At 46.4% G+C, this 24,122-nt stretch overlaps 1 protein-coding gene across 1 annotated transcript in view; it reads left to right on the top strand.

The window, feature by feature from the left end:
• Positions 1 to 24,122, top strand: part of LOC142584733 (complement C2-like) — a 279,859-nt gene that overhangs the window by 157,573 nt on the left and 98,164 nt on the right. Inside the window, exons 11-12 of the mRNA XM_075694959.1 lie at positions 9,521 to 9,653; positions 21,065 to 21,178. Coding sequence (XP_075551074.1) covers positions 9,521 to 9,653; positions 21,065 to 21,178 — 247 coding nt within the window. The remainder of the gene's footprint in view (positions 1 to 9,520; positions 9,654 to 21,064; positions 21,179 to 24,122) is intronic.

Genomic DNA, 24,122 nt, shown 5'->3' with positions numbered 1-24,122 from the left:
GGCCGTCCGACGCGGCTGTCCAACCCGGCCGTCCGACCCGGCTGTCCGACCCGGCCGGCCGACAGTGCTGTCCGACCCCGCTGGCCGATATCAGTTCCACGAGGTCTGCGACACGGCGACAGGCGCGTCCGCCTGAACTGTTGGCCGATTATAATTGAACGATACGTATATATAGCTGCATGTCGTCTGAGGTATATTAGGAAACTGTCGCGTGTGTGTGCCGTTTATATATGTTGTGTGCGTCAATACAAGTCTGACGTGTGTTTGTGCTTCTGCGTGCTGCTTCTGCCTTTTGCTGGAGTGATCATTCACCCAATAGCATCACAAACTGGCCAGCCTGCCAGGATTCACTCGTAAATACAGTGAAAAGGGGCAGTTTCGCTTGAGCGCAGACACACATTAGTAAACGGCACCATGGATTTAGGGAAAACCACCTCAATAGGACTCCAAATGGGATTGTCAGGCGCAGAACTGCGCAGATGAATTGAGGCCGAACAGGCAAAACAAAGCGACAAGAGAGCTGCGGAGCGAGAGGCAACCAAGGAAGTTGCTGAATTAGCGCGCTTAGCTGACGAGAGGCAGCATGACATCCTCCAGCTAAAGCTGCAGCTTCAGGAAGAAGCTCGGAATGCGCCGACAGCGGATTCTGAAATTTTGACTGCGCCCAGCACCTCCTCGTCATCTCTTAATCCACAGAAGTTACTTCCTTTGTTCGACGAGAAACGCGATGACTTACACGCGTATTTACAGCGATTTGAACGCGTAGCAACAGGGCAGGACTGGCCACGAGAAAAATGGGCTCTTGCTGTGAGCATGTTCCTAATTGGCGAAGCTTTAACTGTGATCGGTCGGATGACTGCCGCCGATTCGTTAGATTACCCGAAGGTAAAGAAAGCTTTACTACAGAGGTTTCAATTCACTGTTCAAGGATCCCAATAGAAGTTTCGGAAAGCACGAGCAGCAGAGCGCGAAACTGGAAGACAGTTAGCAGCAAGAATTTCAGCCTATTTTGACCACTGGATTGAGATGGCTAACGTGCCTAAAACATATGAAGGTCTACGAGAACACATGATCTCTGAACAGTTTCTGCGCTGTTGTGAGCCAAAGCTAGTCGTTTTCTTGAAGGAGCGAGAGTGCAACTTCCTTGACGAACTTGCTAGCTTGACGGATCGCTTTCTTGAAGCGCAGAACTGGACAAACCTAGGAAAGGGTCCCGATAACACAAAGGATTCAAGTGGGAAAAATATAAGCTCCCAGGAAGCCGCAACTTATGTGCTCCCTCTGTCACCGGTTTGGACACTTGGCTCCTGACTGCCGTACCCCACCTAAGCGTATGCTGAAGTGTGAGTTGTGCGACAGAACAGGACATACAGCTGAAAATTGCCGAACTCGGTACGGGGACAACGAACCAAGTTCTGCGTGTGCAATCACCGAATCTCAACCAGTCCGGACTCGTCCAGTGAAAGAATCAAGGCGTCCAGGAAAGAAGACTCGCCGATCAAGTGACAGCGACGACAAGAACCCTAGGACTGCTGTAACTTTCCTCATCGACGGTATGCCAGTGGTTGAAGGCCGGCTGCTGGGAAGAAGTGTTCGTGTATTACGAGACACCGCTTGTAAAACCGCAATTGTCAGACGAGAACTCGTTCCAGAGGTGTATATGACGGGAAGAACGAGCAACGTTGTTCTTCTGGACGGATCAACTAGCTACCTACCTGAAGCTGTCGTACAAATGAACATGCCGTACTTTACAGGCAAATTAACAGTGGCATGTATAGACCAGCCCCTCTACGACATAATTCTGGGAAATCTTCCAGGCGTCAGAGGACAATACGATCCGGACTCTGACTGGAAGCTCCCCGCTGCTGCCAACGCGGAGTCGTCGTCCATAGAAACGAAGCTGACTAAGACGCCTATGAAGCATGAGCATGTATCGAGCGTGGCTGAAGCCAAAGCTGAAGAACAAGGCAAGATTCGTCCCTTGTGCGTTCCGACAATCGCCTTACGTGACCTGACAAAAGGACAACTCATTGAAGAACAGCGGAAAGGCCAGAAGCTGAAACGTATTTTTGCTAAAGTAAGCAAGTCGTTTAACTCGGGAAAGGGTCACAGCTACGAATTCGTCGAAGAAAGAGGATTGTTGTGTCGCCTTTACCACCGGTCCATTGACAGAACCATTAAGCAGGTGGTCATACCAAAAATATTTAGACTTGGCATATTAGAAGTGGCACATGAAAACATCATGGCAGGACATAAAGGTATCCGGAGAACAACCGATCGTGTCCTACAAGAATTTTATTGACCAGATGTACACAGAGACTTAACACGCTTCGTGCAGTCGTGCGACAAGTGCCAAAAGACAACCGCTAAAGGGAAAGTACAGGCCGCTCCACTTCTTCGTCAGTGTGTGCTTGTGTGTGCATGCAAGAATACAAGTTCGTTCCGTCTTGAAGTTTTAGACGCGCCGACACAAGGCCCTCCAAAGTCGAGAAAGCGCCGGGGACCAGGCCAGCGGAAACAAGCCCACTGAGGAGCACCCCAAGCACGTGAGCAACAAAGTGTTGCGTTGGAGTCTCCTATTGGCAGGAGTATTATCTTACTGTTAACTACTCAAAAGGTTGTGACAATGTCGGAGCTGACTGCTTGAGTCGAGTCGCGCGTAATCACCTGTTAATATCTCAAAATGCGATTATACAATGCGACCACTGTGTTTATTTGAAACCGGACAGACCTGTGCATTAGTACTTTAACTGGGCGCAATGCCCTGTGAACAATGTGTCTCGTGCGCTTATATGAACAATCGGACAAACGTACACGACAATTTTCCTTTTTCCTTTCTTTTCATCCCGCGTCCTTGTGTTAGAGTAGTTGCGAACAACTTTCTGGAAAAGGGGCGTATTGTTATAATATACGGCACGCGGGAGTGGAAGCATAAACATATGAAGACAGTGTGCCGTGCGGTGGCGAAGAGGACCATCATCATCATCGACACAACTTTGGGAGCGTCAGACGTGGCGCCTCAAGAAAGCGTGGCGCGAGAGTGTGGGCGGTGGCCCCGTGGCGTGAGCAGTGCGCGAGGTTCGGCGTTGGACGAAAAAGAGCTTCCTCGCTGGGCGTCTGGCCCATAGGAGCTATCGCCGCCCTCGCCACTACGCCAAACCCGAGTCAACGCTGTCGCCCGCTGAGAGGTTACCGCGCCCCGCTCTTCAGCTGGGCAACTGGCCTGGAAGGCTGGCGGTCCTGAACCGGGGCGGTCGAGCGTTCGGGTGAGCGGCCACAGGGCTACCCCGCCAGCTGCTGACGCGACCCGGTGACTGCGGCCGGCCACCTGAGCCCCGCGAGGCGGTCCGACCCGGCCGTCCGACGCGGCCATCCAACCCGGCCGTCCTACCCGGCTGTCCGACCCGGCTGGCCGACACTGCTGTCCGACCCCGCTGGGCGACATCGGTTCCACGAGGTCTCCGACAGGGCGACACGCGCTTCCGCCTGAACTGTAGGCCGATTATATTTGAACGATACGTATATATAGCTGCATGTTGTCTGAGGTATTTTGGGGAACTGTCGCGTGTGTGTGCCGCTTATATATGTTTTGTGCGTCAATACAAGTCTGATCGGTGTTTGTACTTCTGCGTGCTGCTTCTACCTTTTGCTGGAGTAATCCGGCACCCTATGACATCACACACTTAAGCTTGTAAAAGTCCGGCTTCCTCCATGACAATTCAGTAAAAATGATGCTTTCTGGCATTCTGACTAAAATTTCTGCACTTCTTTCTTGTGCTGTAGCACTCGTCGGATGTGTAAGCGTACGCCGGAATAGCAGCGCGGAAAGCAAGACACCGCCGCTGCCGCTCCCGTAAACACAACGCGGCGGCAAACGTCCATTTCGCCACCGACTCTTGAACGGAAAGGGGTGATGTGACCGCGCTGCGACGAAACGTCCACAATATTGCGGTGGCATTTCGAGCTGTAGTCAGAGCGACAAACGTTAATTAAATTAAATTCAGGGGTTTTACGTGCCAAAACCACTTTCTGATTATGAGGCACGCCGTAGTGGAGGACTCCGGAAATTTCGACCACCTGGGGTTCTTTACCGTGAACCTAAATCTAAGTACACGGGTGTTTTCGCATGTCTTCCCCATCGAAATGCGGCTGCCATGGCCGGGATTCGATCACGCGACCTCGTGCTCAGCAGCCTAACACCATAGCCACTAAGCAACCACGACGGGTGAACGACAAACGTAGTGTTTGTTGTTCTGTTCTAGGAAACCGATCGTTGGGTCACTTGAACGATCTGTCCTCTGTCATTGGTGAAATATTACTTTTTACTCCCGCAAATATCGAATGGTCTTGGCGCGCTGCCAACGTGTGGGCTGCAGACGTCGACTTCGACAATCGCGATGGCGGAAAATTAAGCAAACAGTGAAGGAAAGCAATCGCTTTAGAAGACCGACCGCTGAGTATGCAGCGTATGCTTTCAGGCACTTCCCCGACGCCCAAGGTCAGGTTCCGCCGTAGCTACAACGGTCCACATACATTTTGCGGGTAGCTTCATAGCGCTTAAGAAGTGCGTCGCAGCCTCTTACAGCCGTGGCTTCCCAATCCCGCTGCACGTGCCAGACGGGGACCAATTTTCAAGTGCATCCAAAGTCAAATGGGAACTATTGAGTATGAACTGTGAACCTTACCCAAGGACAAGGACATTCAATCTCGACCCCAATCGCAAGCTTTTGGTGCGGCTAGTGCGTCGGTGCGAATATCGTGACGGGCCAGCTGACGACAAAGCCAATAAAATTAAATTACAATAAATTTTGACGTAATAGTACTGCGTAAACCTGCAAGGGGACAAGTAATTATTAAAGGAAAATGAGACATCCACCCAATCGTAGGAATTCGAGGAGCCTGTATGGGTTTCCTTTCTAGCCATGGCTACGATTGGGTGGATCTCTCATTTCCCGTTTATCCAATAAATTTTATTTTATTTTTTGCTAATTTGCACACGACAAGCTAACAGTGGGGACAAGTATACGATGACAACAGGCTTAAAGTACTCGGGTTTGTTCTTTCATTCTTTCGGCCAGGGCCGGCAGTGCACGGAAAACAAGAAAACATGGCAGTGTGACTGCAAATTTTCACCCATAAGAATACCATTCTTGAGACTGGCGCCTGCTGTTGCACAATGTGGTCCGTTGTCATTTTTTTTATATAATACGCCTATACCTGTGTCATTCGCAGCGTGCGATTTACTGAGCCGTCGCTCGCTGACAAGGTGTGCTATTTTGCACATCGTCAGACTCCGCTGTGTTGTACAATTGCGTAATGGCGGCTATTTTAGCCAAGCAGTGATATCAGAGTAGCTCTGCATGCCATTCAGAGGTTAGGAGATGGCGAATTTGACAATATGGTGGAAATAGTCAACGTTCAGAATAGTGCTAAATCTCACGACCTTCTTATTTTTGCGTGCGCTAGGCAAGCAGTACCATTCTTTGCGCTGTTATGGCTCTGACGCGCAAGCACGCCTTAAACTTTCTTTTTCGGCTTTTGTTCTCGGCGCGTACAGCGTACAGACACATAGCCTTCCTGAGTGGCGTTACTCCGCGACGATAACAGCACTAGCGCTCTACATTCAGGCCTAGCCTGGCCGTCTTGCTCAAACCGGTGGCACCCGATGCGCATTCGTGTCGTTTTTCCCGTTCGCGGTCAATATTTTCTCGAGCAGAGGTGGTGGTGCGTAGGCGTTGTGTTTCTGTCTCAGGCAGACAAATTAACACTCTGTCTTCCCCCCTTTCTTGCTTCATGAAACTCTGTTCGCTCGCCAAGGGGAAACGTACTTCTATGCAACATATTTGCTTCTCTGGCGTTGGTCAGCAAACTCACTCACAAGTCGACTCGCTGAGACTCAGACCAACTCGCGAGTTGGCGTCGGGATAATTTTGCTGAGGCAGTAGGACTCTGCTTACTTCGAGTCAGAGCGAGGTCCGCTGAGTAAATTTTGGTGAACTTCAGTCTGAATGTGCACCGCTGAGCAATATATCGGTGGCTGTGAGTACGAGCAAAGACGGCTGAGCGGAATTATGTTGAACCTCAGCCCGAGTGAGCCATAAGTAAAGAAATGTAACTGTGAGCGAATCTGAGAGTTCCGTTTATTATACTGATCTATGCTTTCCTGTCACTGTTTGTTTGCCAGCCAATTCATAGTGAAATAAGCAGTTTACTTCAATGCTCTCATCTCACAAGATCACGCAATCAGTTCACATTCACAATACCCTCTAAATTTTACAGATCGCCTCTCATGCGTCTTATATCTTCTGCGTGACTGCTATTCTATGATATTGGCAGAGTGCAACGAACAGCAAATACCTTTATTTTCTGCGTATTTATTCAGCTCTTTTGATATGCCAGTTAGGGAATCTTTGGTATGGTGGTTCAGGTACATTTGGAAATATTTATACGTGGCCTAATACCAAAGACAAGAGAGGTGAGGTCGACAGGACGTGCGTTAACAATTCATGTATTTACAGTGCAACTACATACGCATTTAAGCCTGTTTTCGAAAGAAGCATGCGTGCCAAGGTACCGTTGTCTCCACGTAATTGTACCCTGGAACAGAACGGTAACGAAGATAATTTACATGTCAGATCGCACGTAGAGCAACTTTCTTACTGTGCTGTAGAATGATTTTCAAGGATGTCTGATGTTGCTGTTTCATGTAACTTTTTTTACGAAGGATGCCCACAGGGCTCACAGCTGATTCCTGCCACGGACAATAATTTCGCGGCAATAACGGGATAAATGTTCCGTCAAAGTTCTGCAATGGCCGAGTTGGGCGTGAAGAGCACTTACTTCTTTTTCAGCCCGCTTGAGGGCAGCAGTGCTGCTGTTCGCAAATGTCAAACCGAGTTTGACTTCTTACTTTCTTAATTCTTATTTCACGGGCTTTCTCAGAATTATACGGAAGAAAGAACCACGGCGCAGATAGCGCAAAGCAAACTATGGATATTGGTACCTTTGAATGTGTTCGGAAATGTAATATTGATATACTTATGATAACTATAGAAAATTACTTATCGTTATTTCTAAATTCAACCTAAGTGGCAGTAACAAATAAAACAATATTAGATGCTGTTTTTTATGGGAATTGTATATAATACTATTGATTATCAAAGCAGGTCGCAAATTTCTTAAATACGCGTGCATGGCCGCTGGCATATCATACGTTTACACGCCTATCCGTATGTGTCCAAAGATGTTTGTAATTATGTATATACGCATGAAAGTACCTACTTAATGGCCTAGTTGAGTAATATGACAATTTGAATAGACAGAGCAGATTTAAAGAATGGAAAGAAGAGAAAGGGTTCATTGAATAGTTAGTACAACAACAATTTGGAAGCAACATATTGGGATAGTAGAGCGACAAATAATTTCCATGGTAAACATTGTCCAACCAGAAGGAAATTGCTTACAATATTAAGAAAATCTGCGTCTGCCACACATAATGCTTTATTGGCAAGTAGAAGTTGAAACACAATAATTACTCCCTGACGAAGTTCACAAAAAGAAGCTTCAAGGAGCCGTTTTATTATTAAGTAAGATTACCGAATAATACAAAGCAGATATTATTAGAATCACTTCTCTTGACACATGACAGGGAAGATCACGTATCTAAATCTTGTGGATATCAAAGTGTAGTTCTGATAGGGCCTGCAAAATTGTAAACTGAGCTAATTCGTGGGCACCTGTCATTAAAAAAAAGAAATACCTGACGCTGAAATGAAGATTACTGGAAAATGCCAATGATGGTTCGTGAAGCCATGATGTATTGATGGATGCCTGGGCTTAGCCGCGGTCATATACGCAAATAATACCACAACAGACAGCACATGCGAAAAGAACGGTTCCACTTGAACTCAGTATGTACAGGATGTTTCAGTGAACACTTTAAAAAAACTTTAAAGGTTGCCTGTGACAGATATGACAATTCTAGTTCATGAGCCGGTCTGCTCAAAGCGGTGGACAATACTTGCACAAAAAATTAAGATGCATTATCTAGGAATTATTAAACTTCACTAATTAAGTTATAAATAATTACATTATGAACCATATTGCAATTTACAAATTATAGCCGTGGAGTTCGCAAGGCGGATCCACTTGGAACGAATTCTCAAGAAGACGCCTGTTGCGAGATATAGATTCCCGAACTTTGCGGAGTTACTTGCAGAGAATTCATTCGGGTAATTGCAGAGAGGTAATTGTTATTTGGGGAGAACTTTGCACTTAATTTGTTAAGAAAACGTCAATGCATGCACTGAAGCACACAAATAACTGGAACGCCAATGCATTTCTCCGCAAAGTTCGGGAATTTATATCTCGAAACAGGTGCGTCTTGTGAATTCGTTCCAAGTGGAGCCTCCTTTCGAGGTCCACTGTTAGAATTTGTAAATTGCAGTATGAGTCATAGGATAAATAGCTTGAAAGTTAATTAGTGAATTCTTGTTAACTAGACAATTTTGCACTTAAATTTCTTTTGCAAGTAGTGTCCGCCGCTTCGAGTAGACCGGCTCATCAACTAGAATTAAACTATCTGCCCCAGGCAACCTATAAATATGTTTGAAAGTGTTTGCTGAAACACTCTGTATATGGCTCTTTTCTTACTGTCAAGAATTTCTAACTCATCATTTCAGCTAACTCTGAATGTCGCTTGGCCAATTCGCGCCCTATCATTTAAAGCTTCTTCTTGGAAAAGACTGCTAAGGCTTCTAACATGTACCGCTCAAAGCTAGTACCTATGTGATTCCAGAGGACGGTGTCTGCAAAGGAACGAATGACCGATGATATACGGACCAGTGGCATGATAGTACTTTCCGCAGCGATGCCAGAACGGTTTAATTCAAGACACAACGATGGTTACCGGGCGTATATGACACCAGCAACTATTCCTGCTGAATATACCGTCTCGATAGCCCACGTATTGAGCATTTTGAGAACAGGAATCTGCATTTGTGTCGAGCTCTGACGTTCCACGAGCAAGACCAATGCGGCATCTAGCGGTGAACTCCCACTGCAGAGAACAGCTCTCAATAGAGAGCAGAAAAGATGGCTTTCAATACCCCCTACCCCCCTTATACTTATTCTGCATCTCACCATTCACCCTCTATCTCACACTAGGAAGTGCAAACTGATGTCCATGGCGGCCAAGCCTATCCAGAAGCCGAAGGACTTCGAAACAGACAGATTACTTCGTTACGGCTCTTGCTACGCTATCATCAATATTTACGAAGCATCGCGACTAAGGATGAGCATGATAACACCTTGAACAAGATCTAAATACAGCGATATGTTATCCCGTGCACGAACTGAAGATAGATGAACTTCAAATTCCTCTTTGCAGTGAATAAATTTAAAATCAATGGGTGGATTTGAGCCAGATAATTTTAATTGGTATTTTTGTGCTCAGAGTTACGTCTTTATTTGCATGGCGTGCTTATTGGACTAATTTCTCCGTTCCGTACGCTGCGCGCAGGTGAACGTAACAAGAGATGGCCATCACGTGGGAGCGATTGTCTTCACTAAAAGTGCCCAACTGGTTATCGACCCCATAGAAGTCCACGACCAGGATACAGTGCTGCGAAGACTGGATGGAATAAATTATGCAGGTGCGCATATCCCGCATGCACGGGTAACGTAAAACATTATAGATGCAGTAAAATACTGTGCCGCATTCTGCACAGAAAAACCTCAATGTAGTGAGTAAACGACTGCTTCTTATTGTAAACCTCTCATCAGCACTGAAAATGTTTTATACTCTAAATACTTCATTTAAAACCCTCTGAGTTGTGTTGTGCCACTGGGCAAATTGTTCAGCGTAGAGTGATGAAATGCATTGCAATTGCACCTCAGCCGGCGCCAGCCTGGTGCAAGCTCTGCTGTGCAGTTGTCACTTTTAGGTTTTTAGCGGACCAAACGGAACGAGAGACAGAGGTACGGCGCGGAGGCAGCGCAGCATACTACTGTCCCTCGTCCCTTTTTGTGCGCTAAAAAACCTAAAAGTTATGGAATACGAACACACCCAAACCTGCGCTCTTTCAAGTTGTCACTTACTTTGGCATTATAAGCCTTTTTGGCATTCCTAACCGCTAATCTGTTATGTCTCTGTGGCCTATGGTATCTGTGTAATGGTTTTGTGGTCTATGGTATTGAAATTTGTCTAGATTTATATGTGTGGTGACTGTTACAAATAAACTTATCGTAATTCCGTAAATAAACGTGCTATACATGCAGTGAAAGAACACTTGCTTTCAAGCCAGAACACACTACTTGTTTCAACACGCCAAGACATAGCGTAGTACAGTAGGATGCTGCTGCTTACTTGAAAACAGGGATATATTAGTATTTCTAACTTTTCGGTGCGTCACTTTTACGCAACTACAGTTTTACAGGCGAGAAAAGTTCGAAAGGAGTGCCATTGGTTTGGCAGCAATTTTGCCGTATGTCTTACGCAAGTCTTTTTGCTCATCCAACAATACGAGCAAAGCAAATTTATCTCAGTTTACTTGTGAGATGTATCCCCCAAAGACAATGAACAAGAAAGAACACGGCGGCGGTGAGACCGACGTGAAATCGGCTATCGTCGAAGCAAAGGCGGCGTTTCCTGGTGTTGGCAACCTCAAAAGATGGCAGTTATGCGGACACGCAAGGGGCGGTCGTCCCGTCGGTGCCACAGCTGCCGTCCTGCTGTCACAATATGGAAGGCTCATGCGCTGCCCACAGCGCGTTTTGAGGGTCAGAACACTTGGCTTAGAATGCATTCATAGACGCGAGAGCAGTGCAGGGCGTTTGGCAGTCAAGGTCTAATGTACCATTGCGGTCTTTTAAATAGGCTTCTCTGCGTTGAAGACGGAACATCGTTACTTCGGCTGATGGTATGAGCGTTGTGCCCGCAAGAACGAGGCTTCCTGTAATGTGACCATGTGCACGCAGTGCTCCGAGCAGAATAGACAATCCAGTCCCTTCGAGTTGATCATCGAGATGTGACACCTGCATAGCTGCTATCGGGGATCCTCATCGCACCAGTTCTGTTAGATATCAGGGCGCCACTTCTGCTGTGCATAAGCAGATGCTTCGTGCGCTGTATCGCTTCAGCATGTAACCCTCGCTTATTATTGAGGCATTTATTATTGAGAATACACATAGACGTTATGACATAGCGTACGCAAAAGGATAGCGTGTTTTCTACAACGCACATGCATTAAAGTATTCATGTCTGAGCCGTAGCTTATGTATGTGTGGCCGACGCTGTTTTCCCAATTTTATCGAGCGATCTATGAGTGTTGACCATGGCAGACTTGTTATAGGCGTGCCCTACGAGACAGCTCGAGATTTCAACGCATGGCAGCGTGTATCAAAGATGTGTCGCCCGCTTCAAAACTATCAACTAATCCGGCAATATTAGGCCGATTCCTTCCCAACTGATGATTCATTTCCTATTTGTCTCAGGATGCGTCAGCAGCATCGCATTAGGGTGATTTAGAACTCTTCCGAACTCCGTCTTCAATTTTTTGCCGCAGTAGGCGCAGCGAGAGAGACTGTATTACCTCTATGTGGTGTCTAAGATTGGATGGTGGGCTCGGTAAAACATGTTCGCTGTCCTATCCCACGTTCGGCATGTTTGGTTGTTATTTGTATATCATGTCTGTGTGTTGTATGACTGGGCTGCTTAAGAGGCTATAATATCTGATTGCGTGCTCAAATTTATTGAGGAAATTTCCCTGACCTGCGGTAAAGCATGTGTAGGCCAAATGGTTCAAGGCGTAAAAATAATTCAATAGAATGAGAAGGCTGTTGTCAAAGCAAACTTATCGGCCAATTTCGAATACCTGCAATTTTAAATGGTCAATGTCGCACAGTATTTCAACGGTAAAATTTGATTATGGCGGGAAGGCCAGGAGTAAAACATATGTTTGTGGCTTGTCCTATTACAGAGATGTTGGGGCCCTTGTTTGTTTGCTATCAATTTGGCCAGCTTTAGAAGTTTTAACTCATGGCAATGTGAAATTCCTAAATGGAAATTTTCACACTGTACGATAACCGCCACCACGGTTTTTTATTTCCTGTGCTGAAAACATACACGGTAACTTAACCCTTGTCTTCTACTGCGTGGGTACTCGTTCGCGGCGGCATGAACGCATGTTTAGCTGCGTATGTCTTTGTTGACTGTACTATCTACTCATGACCGGGCAATGAATGTACCGTCTCTAATGCGCTCTTATTCTGCATTTGCTGTCCTGATGTTCAACATATCAGATAGCCTGCTACGCCTACAATCTGGAAGCGTGTTGGCGTACGGGGCAGCCTTTACGCCCTGCTCCATCATCGCAACAGTGCAACACTAAACTTCTACAGAGTGGCGATGAGTGCACCGACTTGAATGTGTTCCATTTTGGCATAAACTTAACGTGATCCGAGAACTCCGATATCCAAGCATTGGTGGTAAAATTTTGAAAGTGATTGCCGTTATCACCGAGAGAACTTGGCTATACTGCTCTTGTTCGTCACAAAATATATACTGGCTCTCATGCACCCATTCGACACAGCCCCGGTCAAGTTTCTGCTTCTGAACGCGCTGAAATAACAACACAAGTGGAATATACGTTACATCATGGCATCATATATCGCCTGTTCAGTGCTTGGTCGTCTCCATTAGCTCTCGTGACAAAGAAGGATGGCGCTACGCGATTTTGCGTAGATTAACGCCGCCTAAACAGCATTACCAAGCGGGATGTACACCCTGTTCACATCGATGACGTTTTTGATTGCCTTCACGGAGCCAAATTTTTCACCACACTCGACCACTTCTCCGGCTACTGGCAGGTCGGGCTCAACGAGACAGACATAGAGAAGACTGCTTCTGTCACACCGGGCGGCCTGTACTACCTTAACAGCCTTCCTTTTGCGCTGTCTAATGCACCTGCAACGTTCCAACGACTAGCGGACCGGGTCCTTCAACAATTGAAGTGGTCGATGGCGTTAGCCTACTTGGATGTCGTCATCGTTTACGCTCCCACATTTTGCGAACACCAACGGTGTTTGGAGTTCGTCTGGCGCATTTCAGATGATGGTGGCCTACGCACAAAGCATTCAATGTGTTTCTGCGGCTATTCAGAAGTTACCTACTTGGGTCATCCGAAATCATGAAAGGGTCTGACAGATGGAATAGCACACTGTGGTATTATGTTTAGAAACAGGGATAAGGTGCCTCAGAAAGGCTGGCCAACATTTCGATAGGAGGACCTATCTTCGTCAACGGCGACCTCGTCATCCTCGGCATGTTAGTTTTAAAGGGTTAGTAGAGTGATGCCAGGTGTCGTTGCGGTCGATGGTGGCTGATTGTAAAGGGAGAGACTTCAAAGAGAATCAGCGCTGTCGCCTGACGTCTGAAAACATGGTTCCTAAAACGGCGGGACATGAACGGGAGAGTGCTAAGGCGTGAAGAAACGAAACAACAGGAGAAAAAGAAACAAAGGTACCAAGAGGGAAAAGAAGAACAAGAAAAGGAAATTGGGTCATGTTATGAGTGCCTCTAGAATCAGCCCAGGTACTTCAAAGCTACAAGCTTTAGCATGCATTCCGTCGCTTGCAACGGCCAAACAAAATTAAAGCATTTTTGGGGCATTGCTTCCTACATCCGCCGCTTCGTCCCTAGTTTCGCCGCTCGGGCTACACCCCTCAATGAACTTCTGGAGAAAAACCAGGAGTGGCACTGGGGCCCCGACGATGAATCAGCCTTCCAGGATATTAAGCCGGCCCTGACGACTCCACCGACACTCGCACTCTATCAAGAGGGAATGCCTAGTATCGTTCACACTGACGCCAGTGGTCTTGGCCTTGGGGAATTTTTCTACAATTCGACGTCTCCAAATAGAACGAGAAGCCTGTTGCCTAGAGCAGTCGCCGCCTCAGTGAATTAGATACTCGGTACCATGCTTCAGAACTTGAGTGTCTCTCGGTAGTCTGAGCCATTAGGAAGTTGCGGCCTGGCGTCTACAGCAAGCATTTTACTATTGTTACTGACAATGTTGCAGTGCGCTGCCCCGAAACAGAAAGAGACCTAAATGCCAAACTTGCCCAGTGGGCCCTAAACTTCAAGGCTACAGCTTCACGTTCGTTCATCGTAGTGGTTCTTGTCACCAAGACGCCGGCTACTTTCACGCAACCCTGTCATTACTACTCTACGCCGGCATTTGCAGTACTCGATCTCCGAACCGCCTAATCAAAGGCTACCGAAATCTGCGACATCTATGTGGTTATACTAGTGCAGCTAAGTGCCGCCTCGATAGACTCTCATCAAGAGGGTTATAGCGCCGAAAAAACACAACACATAGCAAGCGAGACGGGAAGACGGTGTTGTGTTTTTTCAGCGCTATAACCCTCTTCAGGAAACATGCACCAACTAGCCCCCCAACAAGTATTACTCAGACTCTCATCAGCTTGTACGCTGCGAGATGGCATCCTTTATCACCGTCATACAAGAACTGAATCATACCTACCTGTGGTGCCAGTGGCCATGTGACCATTGCTACTTTTCATTTGTCATGATGTCCCCTCTTCTGGCTACCTTGGGGCGCTATAACTTAGAACGGTTCCAAAGTTTTCTATTCCAATTCTGCAATCAGCCCTCCGCGATTAGTCAAAAACTTTCTTGGACTACCCCACTTCGTCTGTCTGTGACGCGACGTCACGAAAACCGCGATACCTCACCATCTGATATCACGTGTACACACTGATTATGCATGATTGGACCCAACAAAAGAAAATAGTTATTTCTGATTTGATGCCTTTCCCCATTAGACCTCGGCTATTGGTCAAAAGATTTAGCGCTGCACCCACTTCACGTTCCTGTCAAGCGACGTCACAAAACCGCGAAAACTCGCCTCGTCAAAGTAAGGTGTACGCGTTAAATATGTATTAATATGTAGAACAAAACTGAATTCTTTTCTGAATAGCCACAGGTTGCCCCGTTCCGAAATGAATAAAACATAGCCGCCGCCGATCACTCACGCACTGGCTACTCGCTCCTGCCAGAGAACATGGGTTTATTTGCGAACCATAAAACTTTTTACTTGGCCATGTAACGTTTTCGAGCCCTTTTGACACTTTTACGAGCTCGCTCTGCCAACTCTTTTTGCTGAGGATCCGTTTTAGCAGCATTTCTAACCTTTCGTTGCGTGCCGCTGTGATTGTCGACGAGCCACCGCAAGCTAAGTAAGGTAAAGTGGACCAAACGCAGGTGTCGGCACCATCCTCTTCATCGGACTATCCATTTTCAGTGCATTGGCTCGGCCCCATAGAAACCCTCTCCACTTGAGCGTTCTTCTCGCCTCTTGTCATCCAATGAGATAAGACAAGGCGCTCAGTGAAGGCAATATTATTTGTTTTTAGACCAGTCGAAATTGACCTCCTATAAATGAGGAGAGCATTTGATTGGTCCCTTCAGACAGCCCTGCGGGTCACCGCCCGATCCTTGTGTCGTTGGTCACGCAAGCTTGACGTCAGGACAGTGCAATTAAAACATATTGCAATGGTTTTACGTTATAGGGCCCTTGGTCAGCAGAATAATGTGGCTCGCGTTAAGGAACGGTTTGGGCGACCTGGCATGCTGGCCGATGTATACCTGTACGTGTCATCCTTCGCCATTTGTACATCTCCTAAGCTTGTCACAAGCGCCCCACATGCGCAGTTACAAGCAATCGGCCCTTCTAACGAACCCTTTCATATTGTGGGCATTGATCACTTGCGCCCGCTTCCACGCAGCAAACATGGTAACAAATTTCTCATTGTGGCCATGGACTACATGTCTAAGAGAACACAAGGTCGAACCGTCCCTAATTCTGAAGTCGCTCATGTCATGAGCTTTATAACCGAGTCCCTCATATTCAGGCATTGCATGCCGAAGTTGTCGATTTCCGACGGTGGCATGGAAATGGTAGCGCCTGCTTTCAAAACTTTCTTGACTAAACATGGAATGCGATGTGCTGCAGCGTCGCTTCACCATCAAGAAAGAAATGGCAGGTCGAGCGCAGCAACCACACCATAAAATACATATTTTCCTATGTCTGCTCCACACACGACGACTGGCATGACTACGTCGCTGCGGCGCTTTTCACTCTAAACACGTCCAAACTGCAAGTCACTCACGCCATTCTCTCAGTTCTACGGGAAGACGCCAAATTTACTAAAAAAACACCTTCTTGGCTTGGACACACCTCTGCAAAAGCGCCCTTCAAAAGTTGATTCCACCGAGATCCTGCGCCAGGTTCACCTCTGAGCTCGGATAGCAATACCGCCCCATCAAGCGCAGCTCAATACGTCAGAGCTAAGTCCTTCTGGGTCTTTTTAACCGGCCTAATCCATCAGGGTTGGTCGGGCACAGCGTTTATCTCAGCGCTGTGAAAAATTCTTACCTGGTTACCTTAAATTCGTCTATCATACGTTGAAATGCAGCCGGCGCATTACATTACCGAAGCGGCATCAATTTAAACTGATAGAGACCATCGGGAGGTGTAAAAGCAGTCTTTTCATGGTCCATGTCATCAACTGTGTTTTGTCAGCACCAGGAGCGATTGTCTATCGAACAAAAATGTTTGGCAAAACGCAAACAATAGGGGGTGCCATCTATCCATGGTAGCGGATACACATCTATTTTTTGTTATTTTGTTGAGATGGCGATAGTCGGCACAGAAGCCTCAGTGGTCATCCTTCTTTTTTTGATGAACCATGAAAGGCCAATGTCTACAAGGAGGCTCAAAAACATCTCAGGCAAGCATCCGACGACACCCTTTTGTGTAACTTTGCATCGGTCTGGCGTCACTTGTGTGCAACCGCCATTTCAGAACAGAAGTTTGACCCAGTGACTGGTGATCGAGATCTAAAGGTTGGAAGACGCTTAAGCTTGGCCTTCAAGAGTGGAACGCGATAATATTGAAAAATTCCTGACGGCTTCTCATGCTACCCGGCAACTGGAGTGTAGGTAACCATAATGTTTACTAGGAAATGCTGGCCGTGAACGCTATGCACGAAGGATGGCTTTGTGGTACAAACGCGGCCTTTTGCGTGGGCCGCAATGCGGCGGAGGCGAGTGCAAGCTGGAGGTATTGCAAGAAACACGGCGCTCCGCTCCGTGGCCCCCGAGACACTCGCTGGCCAGCACGCGCAAATAGCGAAGCCTCGGCCGGTCTGTGAATTATAGAAACGCTTGAAATAAGGTTTCTTCGAGTTTTCGTGCAACATAATTATGTTTCTCGTATGGTCAAATTATGTTTTGTGAGCTATCATGTCTGCAGATTGTCTGTAAGTTGCAGTTTTCGATTTTTGTAATTTGAGCTCGAGAAATTCAATTAGTTCAGAACATTGCTTGTTTCACATGGAGGGCCTGGGTATACATGGTTCGAAAATCTTTTTGCCGAAGTGACGTCAGACGCCGACAACGGATTTCCTCCGACACGGGATCCTTAACGCTGTCGCGCTAACTGTCCCGTTCCCTGGCGAGAAAGCAAAGAAGTTCGAGCTCATGTTCTACGATGGGAGGTATTCTGTAAGAGTACAGCTAGTGGGCATGACCAATTCGCTGGCTCCAGAAGAAGTGCTGATTGGTTGTGGTGTCTCGCTGCTGCAGACGTGCAACCCAGTCCAGTGAATCAGAACTTCAACAACTGCGTGAAATAGACATGTCCACTTGGTGGACTCTTACAGAATGCCTCCTCAAAAAGTGAGGAGCAATCACTGTCATGACATGTTTTTCTACTTTAGTTGCAGGGCCGAACCAGTTGCAGAATTCCACGCAGTATCACCAGTCAAAGCAGAAATAGGGTAGTTCTAGTCCAGGGCAAGAGTTGCAGGAGACATTTCTTGAGGTAGTACTTGAGGAAAGACGCCGAAATTCACCACAGGTAGACACGTGACATACGCGAACGACCGTTTATGAGATTTCGATGTCCTGCGATATGAGCAACGTAATGTTCAACGACACGTTCTGATCACCGTCGGCGAAAAATGAATTGGGCGAAAGGCAATGCAGTTCACGGCTCAGTGGAATAGGCGAACGCTATTGGTGAAACATAGCCGGCTCGGTGTGGGACCAGGAAGCTCAACGCTGTGCGGTAGGGCGAGTTCCACAACAACCATTGAGCTGTCAATAAGGGCCGAATGTGCCCACAGAAACAAAAGGCCTCAGACGATTTCGTATGGGCACTGCCCGGACAGCTAAAACAAAACATAAGTACGGCCTCCAGTGACAGGGGTGCCACAGGTTCTTGTGACATTCATGTTTGCTCCTGTGTTTGCCATTGCTATTACACGCATACCATCTACATTGACGAGGTTACATCATCATCATCATCATCACTAGCCTAGTCACGCCCACTTCGAGGCAAAGGCTTCTCTCATACTTCTCCAACTGCCCCGGTCATGTACTAATTGTGGCCATGTTGTCCCTGCAAACTTCTTAATCTGATCCGCCCACCTAACATTCTGCCGCCCTCTGCTACGCTTCCCTTCCCTTGGAATCCAGTCCGTAACCGTTAACGACCATAGGTTATCTTCCCTCCTCATTACATGTCCTGCCCATGCCCATTTCTTTTTCTTGATTTCAACCAAGATATCATTACCTCCCGTTTGTTCCCTCACCCAATCTGCTCTTTTCTTATCCCTTAACGTTACACCTATCATTCTTCTTTTCATAGCTCGTTGCGTCGGTCTCAATTTCGGTAGAACCTTTTCGTAAGCGTCCAGGTTTCTGCCCCGTACGTGAGCACTGGTAAGACACAGCTGTTATACACTTTTCTCTTGAGGGATAATGGCAACCTGTTGTTCCTGATCTGAGAATGCCTGCCAGACGCACCCCAGCCCATTCTTATTCTTCTGCTTATTTCAGTCTCATGATCCGGATCCGCTGTAACTACTTGTCCTAAGTAGATGTATTCCCTTACCACTTCCAGTGCCTCGCTACCTATCGTAAGCTGCTGTTCTCTTCCGAGACTGTTAAACATGACTTTCGTTTTCTGCAGATTAATTTTTAGACCCACCCTTCGCCTTTGCCTCTCCAGGTTATTGAGCATGCATCGCAGTTGGTTCCCTGAGTTACTAAGCAAGGCAATATCATCAGCAAATCGCAAGTTACTAAGGTATTCTCCATTAACTCTTATCCCCAATTCTTCCCAATCTACGTCTCTGAATACCTCCTGTGAACACGCTGTGAATAGTATTGGAGAGATCGTGTCTCCCTGCCCGACGCCTGTCCTTGTTGGGATTTTGTTGCTTTCTTTATGTAGGACTACGGAGTTACGATGTTTGGCAAAAAGGAGATTGCAGAGGTGTCGCAGACAAAAGTTGATTAACCAAGGAAAGACGCAGACATAATGTCAAAGCATCCAGCCCAACAGCTTACAGTTCAAGAGGTTGTGATGGCCAGTCCTTCTAAGCAGACGAACCGTGCGTCGAGTCATCATGGCAAGCTCAATTCTCGGAGCTTTTCCCGTTAGTTTTCCTAGGAACGACGGGAGCAGAAAGGAGACGGGAGGCGACGCAGCAAAGCCAAGCGGGAAAGGTGTGGACGCGGCACGGGAAAATCGTTTTGTCGCATGGATATCGATGACGGAGTGGAGTCTTCTTTAATGTTCGCCGGCAGGCGGGTACTACGAGGAGGCCATGGGTTATATTGAAACATCGGCCAAGGCTTCGTGTTCCAAGTAGTAAGACTAGGGCGCGAAATATGTCGCACGCGTCCACAGCAGAACCAGGCGTGTCATCGAAAGTGCGCAATTTTTTGGGGTCTAGATAACGAGGATGAGCGTATAAACTTCGTGCTTGAACGAATACGCCGGGTGAGCAGTCCTTTAACGGGCAATTATGTGACTGAAGTCAGACGTTGGCCTATTCTTGCCGTGGACCGGCACGGATAGCCGTTTTGTTTCGTGAGAATCGCCTGGGGTGCGAACCCAGCGGATATGCAACTTCACTCTACAGCTGGACGTTATGCACAGTACTGTCGCACGCCACACAAACGCATGCAAGACGGAGGCCCTGGGACGTACATATATAGGCCCTGTTAGGATGGCGTGAAGAGTTGTGAGCAATGCGACGGCATTTGACTTTTTTTAAAGCGGCGGCATTAAGCATGCATTGATGTCCTGCGCTGTCACAAAGCTCATAAAGGCAAGGAGAGTAAACGCGTTGTCAACGATTCTTGTGGGGATGTGTGCGACCTTCTACGCTGCCGGCATCTTCTGGTGAAGCTTGTGACAAGGTGCTAGCAATTCATGATTTTATGCCACATAGAATTCAGTGCAAGTATGAACGCGGCAGCCAAGCTCTTTCTGCGCGGCACGCTTCTGGCCAACGAGCTTGCCAAACAAATCCCTCAGTTTTTCTTTGCACACATCTCAGCTGGTGAGTTCCTCCTCGTGGGTATCGAACTGAATGTGTGCAGTTTCCACGAAGTAAAATACTAAGTAAAGTAGCATAACGGCGCATTCCGTTGTTTGCTTACAGTCACCTGTTTGTTATGTTGAAGCCATTCTTCTACACCGGTGATTGTCAGCGGCGATAATACTGCCTGGGTCACGCGGTTGTGCCAGAGTGACGATGGTCACGGGTGCTGGCGTGTCTTAAACATTCTCGCCTTGAGCTAGCACTGCCGATACAGCGTAAGGAGGGGCTACAGCTAAAATCGGTCTTACGTCTTGAAGAGCGCGCAGCCTCCTCCAATATGTTACGTGGAGAAAAGAGCTTTCAAATATACTATTTACAGGCTTCATACAGGCTATATAATATGCTTTCAGAGGTATCCAAAATGGAAGACAATCCTTCGTACTGCCCTCAGCTTCATTTCTGGCAGTACTCTGTGACAATATTTTGGTGCCTGCGTTGGTGAATATTAACGAAAGAAGATATCTTTGAAAATAGCCCATTGCAAACATCTACATATTGAACAGATATTTTTTTGACATTTTATGATCGAAAAAAGTGGATAGAAACTGTGATTCTGACACATGCATTTCTGATAATTTTGCAGCTGGTGGCACTTCAATCAACGCTGCACTAGTGAAGATGCAGATAAATCTGGATACAGTGAAGAGTCAGGGCAGTGAGGAGTCACGACGAATTGCCGCATTTCTCATCACTGATGGTAAGTGTGCTTCGGTCGGCACGCTGCAATAAATTAATGAGACGCTAAAGCTACCCAAATGCTAATTCGGATCACTGCTGTGCTGCATAGAACCATGTTTATCAACTCTGAACTTGTACTTCTTAACGTCACCCTGAGCCAGTGCAGTGAAATCTGTAACAATTTACTCCTAAAAGGCTAGAAAGCAATTTCCGCTACTCTCATTTACACTATACGGGTGCTCGAATGACGTAATTTGTGTACCGAATACGAATGGTAATACTGACTTTCGCAGATTGAATCATACTGCAAATATTTTCGCCTTTTTACGTTCCCCGCAATATGAAATTATGTCCACCCTAAAGAAAGCAATCAGTCTTCGTGCTCTCGTCATGCGCGGAAAATTTACAGTGTTGTAATTTTTCGACACTCTTTATGATACTAACATTGCTTACGCTGGAGCCGAAACTATCCAAACCCTTCAAGTCTCGACACACACAGCTCACTTTGGTAAAGACAGAACAAAAATTGTCCGGGCTAAAGCTTCTCCAAATTTGTCCCTACTTCTATGTATCACAGAACGGTACTCCTTACTTTTATGGTCTCCCTTATCGAATCATAATTTCCACTAGAATTATATTAACCATCTTAATGTATGTCAAAGTTGTGTAACCTACATACGCTTGAACATTTACGTTGAAAGTGCTTCCATGAGCTTGGAACCGTATAATAACCTCTCGCCTCACATCTTCATATATTTTTTTGGTATTACGTGCACTTTTTGTTATTTCAATTCTAACTCCTGCCTTCTTGTGCCGTTTGGCTGACACCGTGGTGGAAGCGATGTGATCGCGGTGTAGGCACGCTGCGGCGTATTGTGTTGAATTCAAGTTTTACAGCGAAGCTGTTAGTGCGACAGAAGGGCAGCGGATTGGGCGAGTTGGTGTTGCATGGTAACAATAAAATTCAAACAGCGCTAAACGAACGGGACCAGAATGAGGAGGAGACAGCGCTGTGTTTGTCTCCTCCTCATTCTGGTCCCGTTCGTTTAGCGCTGTTTGAATTTTAGTGTTAGTACGAGTATGGGCGTTCAAAAAACGAAAAACAAAAAGACGTTAGACAAATTTTTGTAGAAACTGAATCCCTCAAGAAGAATATATTTGGATGATATGTGTATAATTTTGCGGAAATGCAACGAAAGTGTTTTCGGGGTAGGGGGCTGTGTCAACGGACCGCCCCGACCTTGCGTGTTCTTTCCTGGCTTCAGGCTGCACGAAGGAATGACGTGAAAAACGAGCCTTACATTACATTAGCAAGGACGTTAATTGTGGTAACTGCAAGACAGCGACAGCATCTAGAAAGTGGCAAAATACCGAAATGACAATTCGCCATCTTTTCTGATGAAAGCAAATGAAGAATTAAAATAGAAGTAAAGTAGAATTAAAAACGCAAGGAAATGCTTTTTATCTGGCGGTTCTGTACAACTGCTTGTCAAGAGAAATACAATTCCACCCCTCTATACGTGTGCACTCCGTCACGACTATAAGGGCTCGTCGGAACCGTAAACACTTCCTTAACCCGATGTTAGCGAATACAAAGAGCTTTGAATTAGTTTCCTTGCGATGACGCTTGAAGATTAGGACACATTTCCTGCCACTGTTGTCGCGTTGAGAACTTTTGCCGGATAAAGTAAACAATGCTTCTTTCCCATACAACAATATTTGCTGCTTAAAATGTTTGCATAGATATCCTTGATTGTTCTCATGAACATAATTGTTCTGTCATTTACTTCATTGCTTGCTACTGTAGCCTATCTTGTCTCGAAAGAATGATTATTTGCGGTATTTTGATATACCATGAATAAAGGAAAATGTGCTGAAATTGAAAAGCGGCATAAACCGAGCAAATATTTGAGCACAGATGGCTATGGTGATAGGAAACAATGAGGTCGTGTGTATCGTATAGAACAAGCCCCACATTCCTTGCATAATCAAACTCGGTGTCATATATAAAACCAGACGTTTCCTTCTAAAACTGGAACGCACCAGGGGTGTTTCCAAGGCTAGCTTTAAATGTGCCTGCAAAAGCTACATTTAATCCAGTAAATGGAGGCACGGGCTCGACGTCCTTCGAGACATGAGATCCCTAGCTAAATTTTGGCCGAAAAACGACTCAGGCTCATGACGAAAACAAATAGGTGCCCAAGTCCCAAGTGTCTGTAAAGAAATACTGCCGATTTGCCATAGAGAAAAAGAATATAAGAACTAACTGGTAAACAGTGCGGTAACGGCTTGGACAGTTACGAAAAAAGTACGCCATACGGGTAGAAAAACAGAAGCAGCATGCCGATTATGCGCATTCGATAAGCCAGCGACGAGATTACACAAAACAGCAAAGAAGGAAGTCAAACGCGAAACCTTTTCGAATAACTAAAAGGGCAGTTCACCACAGTACTAGTGCACAGCCGGATGTCTGAGACAAGATTTTTGTTGGAGAAAATCTGCAGATGATGACTTTCTATGCGTAGTGTGTGGAAGAAGAGCAAGAACTGTACAGCATATTTTGTTAGCACGTGGGAGTATACATCCCGAGTAATAATCCCATCTTTGGTGCAGAAGAGTACAAGACGGACAATAAAAGGACGTAGATTTTTAGGGCAGTGCGCTTTCATCTACTTCACTGAATTGTTCCAGCCAACACGCGCTCAAAGCGTCGATAATATTCATCAAAAATGTAAACATAAAGAACTCTGCGGCTATAAATATACTGTCCTGTTTCAAAGCCGATGCTCGTGACACCCACGCCACGCAGCTTGCGTTTTCCACTGATTAATAAGAATGCAGCATTATCCGCATCATTTTCTATCACTTCGCAACAATGCAGCTGGAAGGATTGACGCACGTGCAGAGCGTTCCCGTTATAGCGTGCAGTATGCAGGAAAGCTTAGAGGCGCGCGAATGAGAGC

The sequence above is a fragment of the Dermacentor variabilis genome, chromosome 6 (assembly GCF_050947875.1).
Source record: "Dermacentor variabilis isolate Ectoservices chromosome 6, ASM5094787v1, whole genome shotgun sequence".
NCBI lineage: Eukaryota > Metazoa > Arthropoda > Arachnida > Ixodida > Ixodidae > Dermacentor > Dermacentor variabilis.
This window is presented reverse-complemented; position numbering and strand designations above follow the sequence as displayed.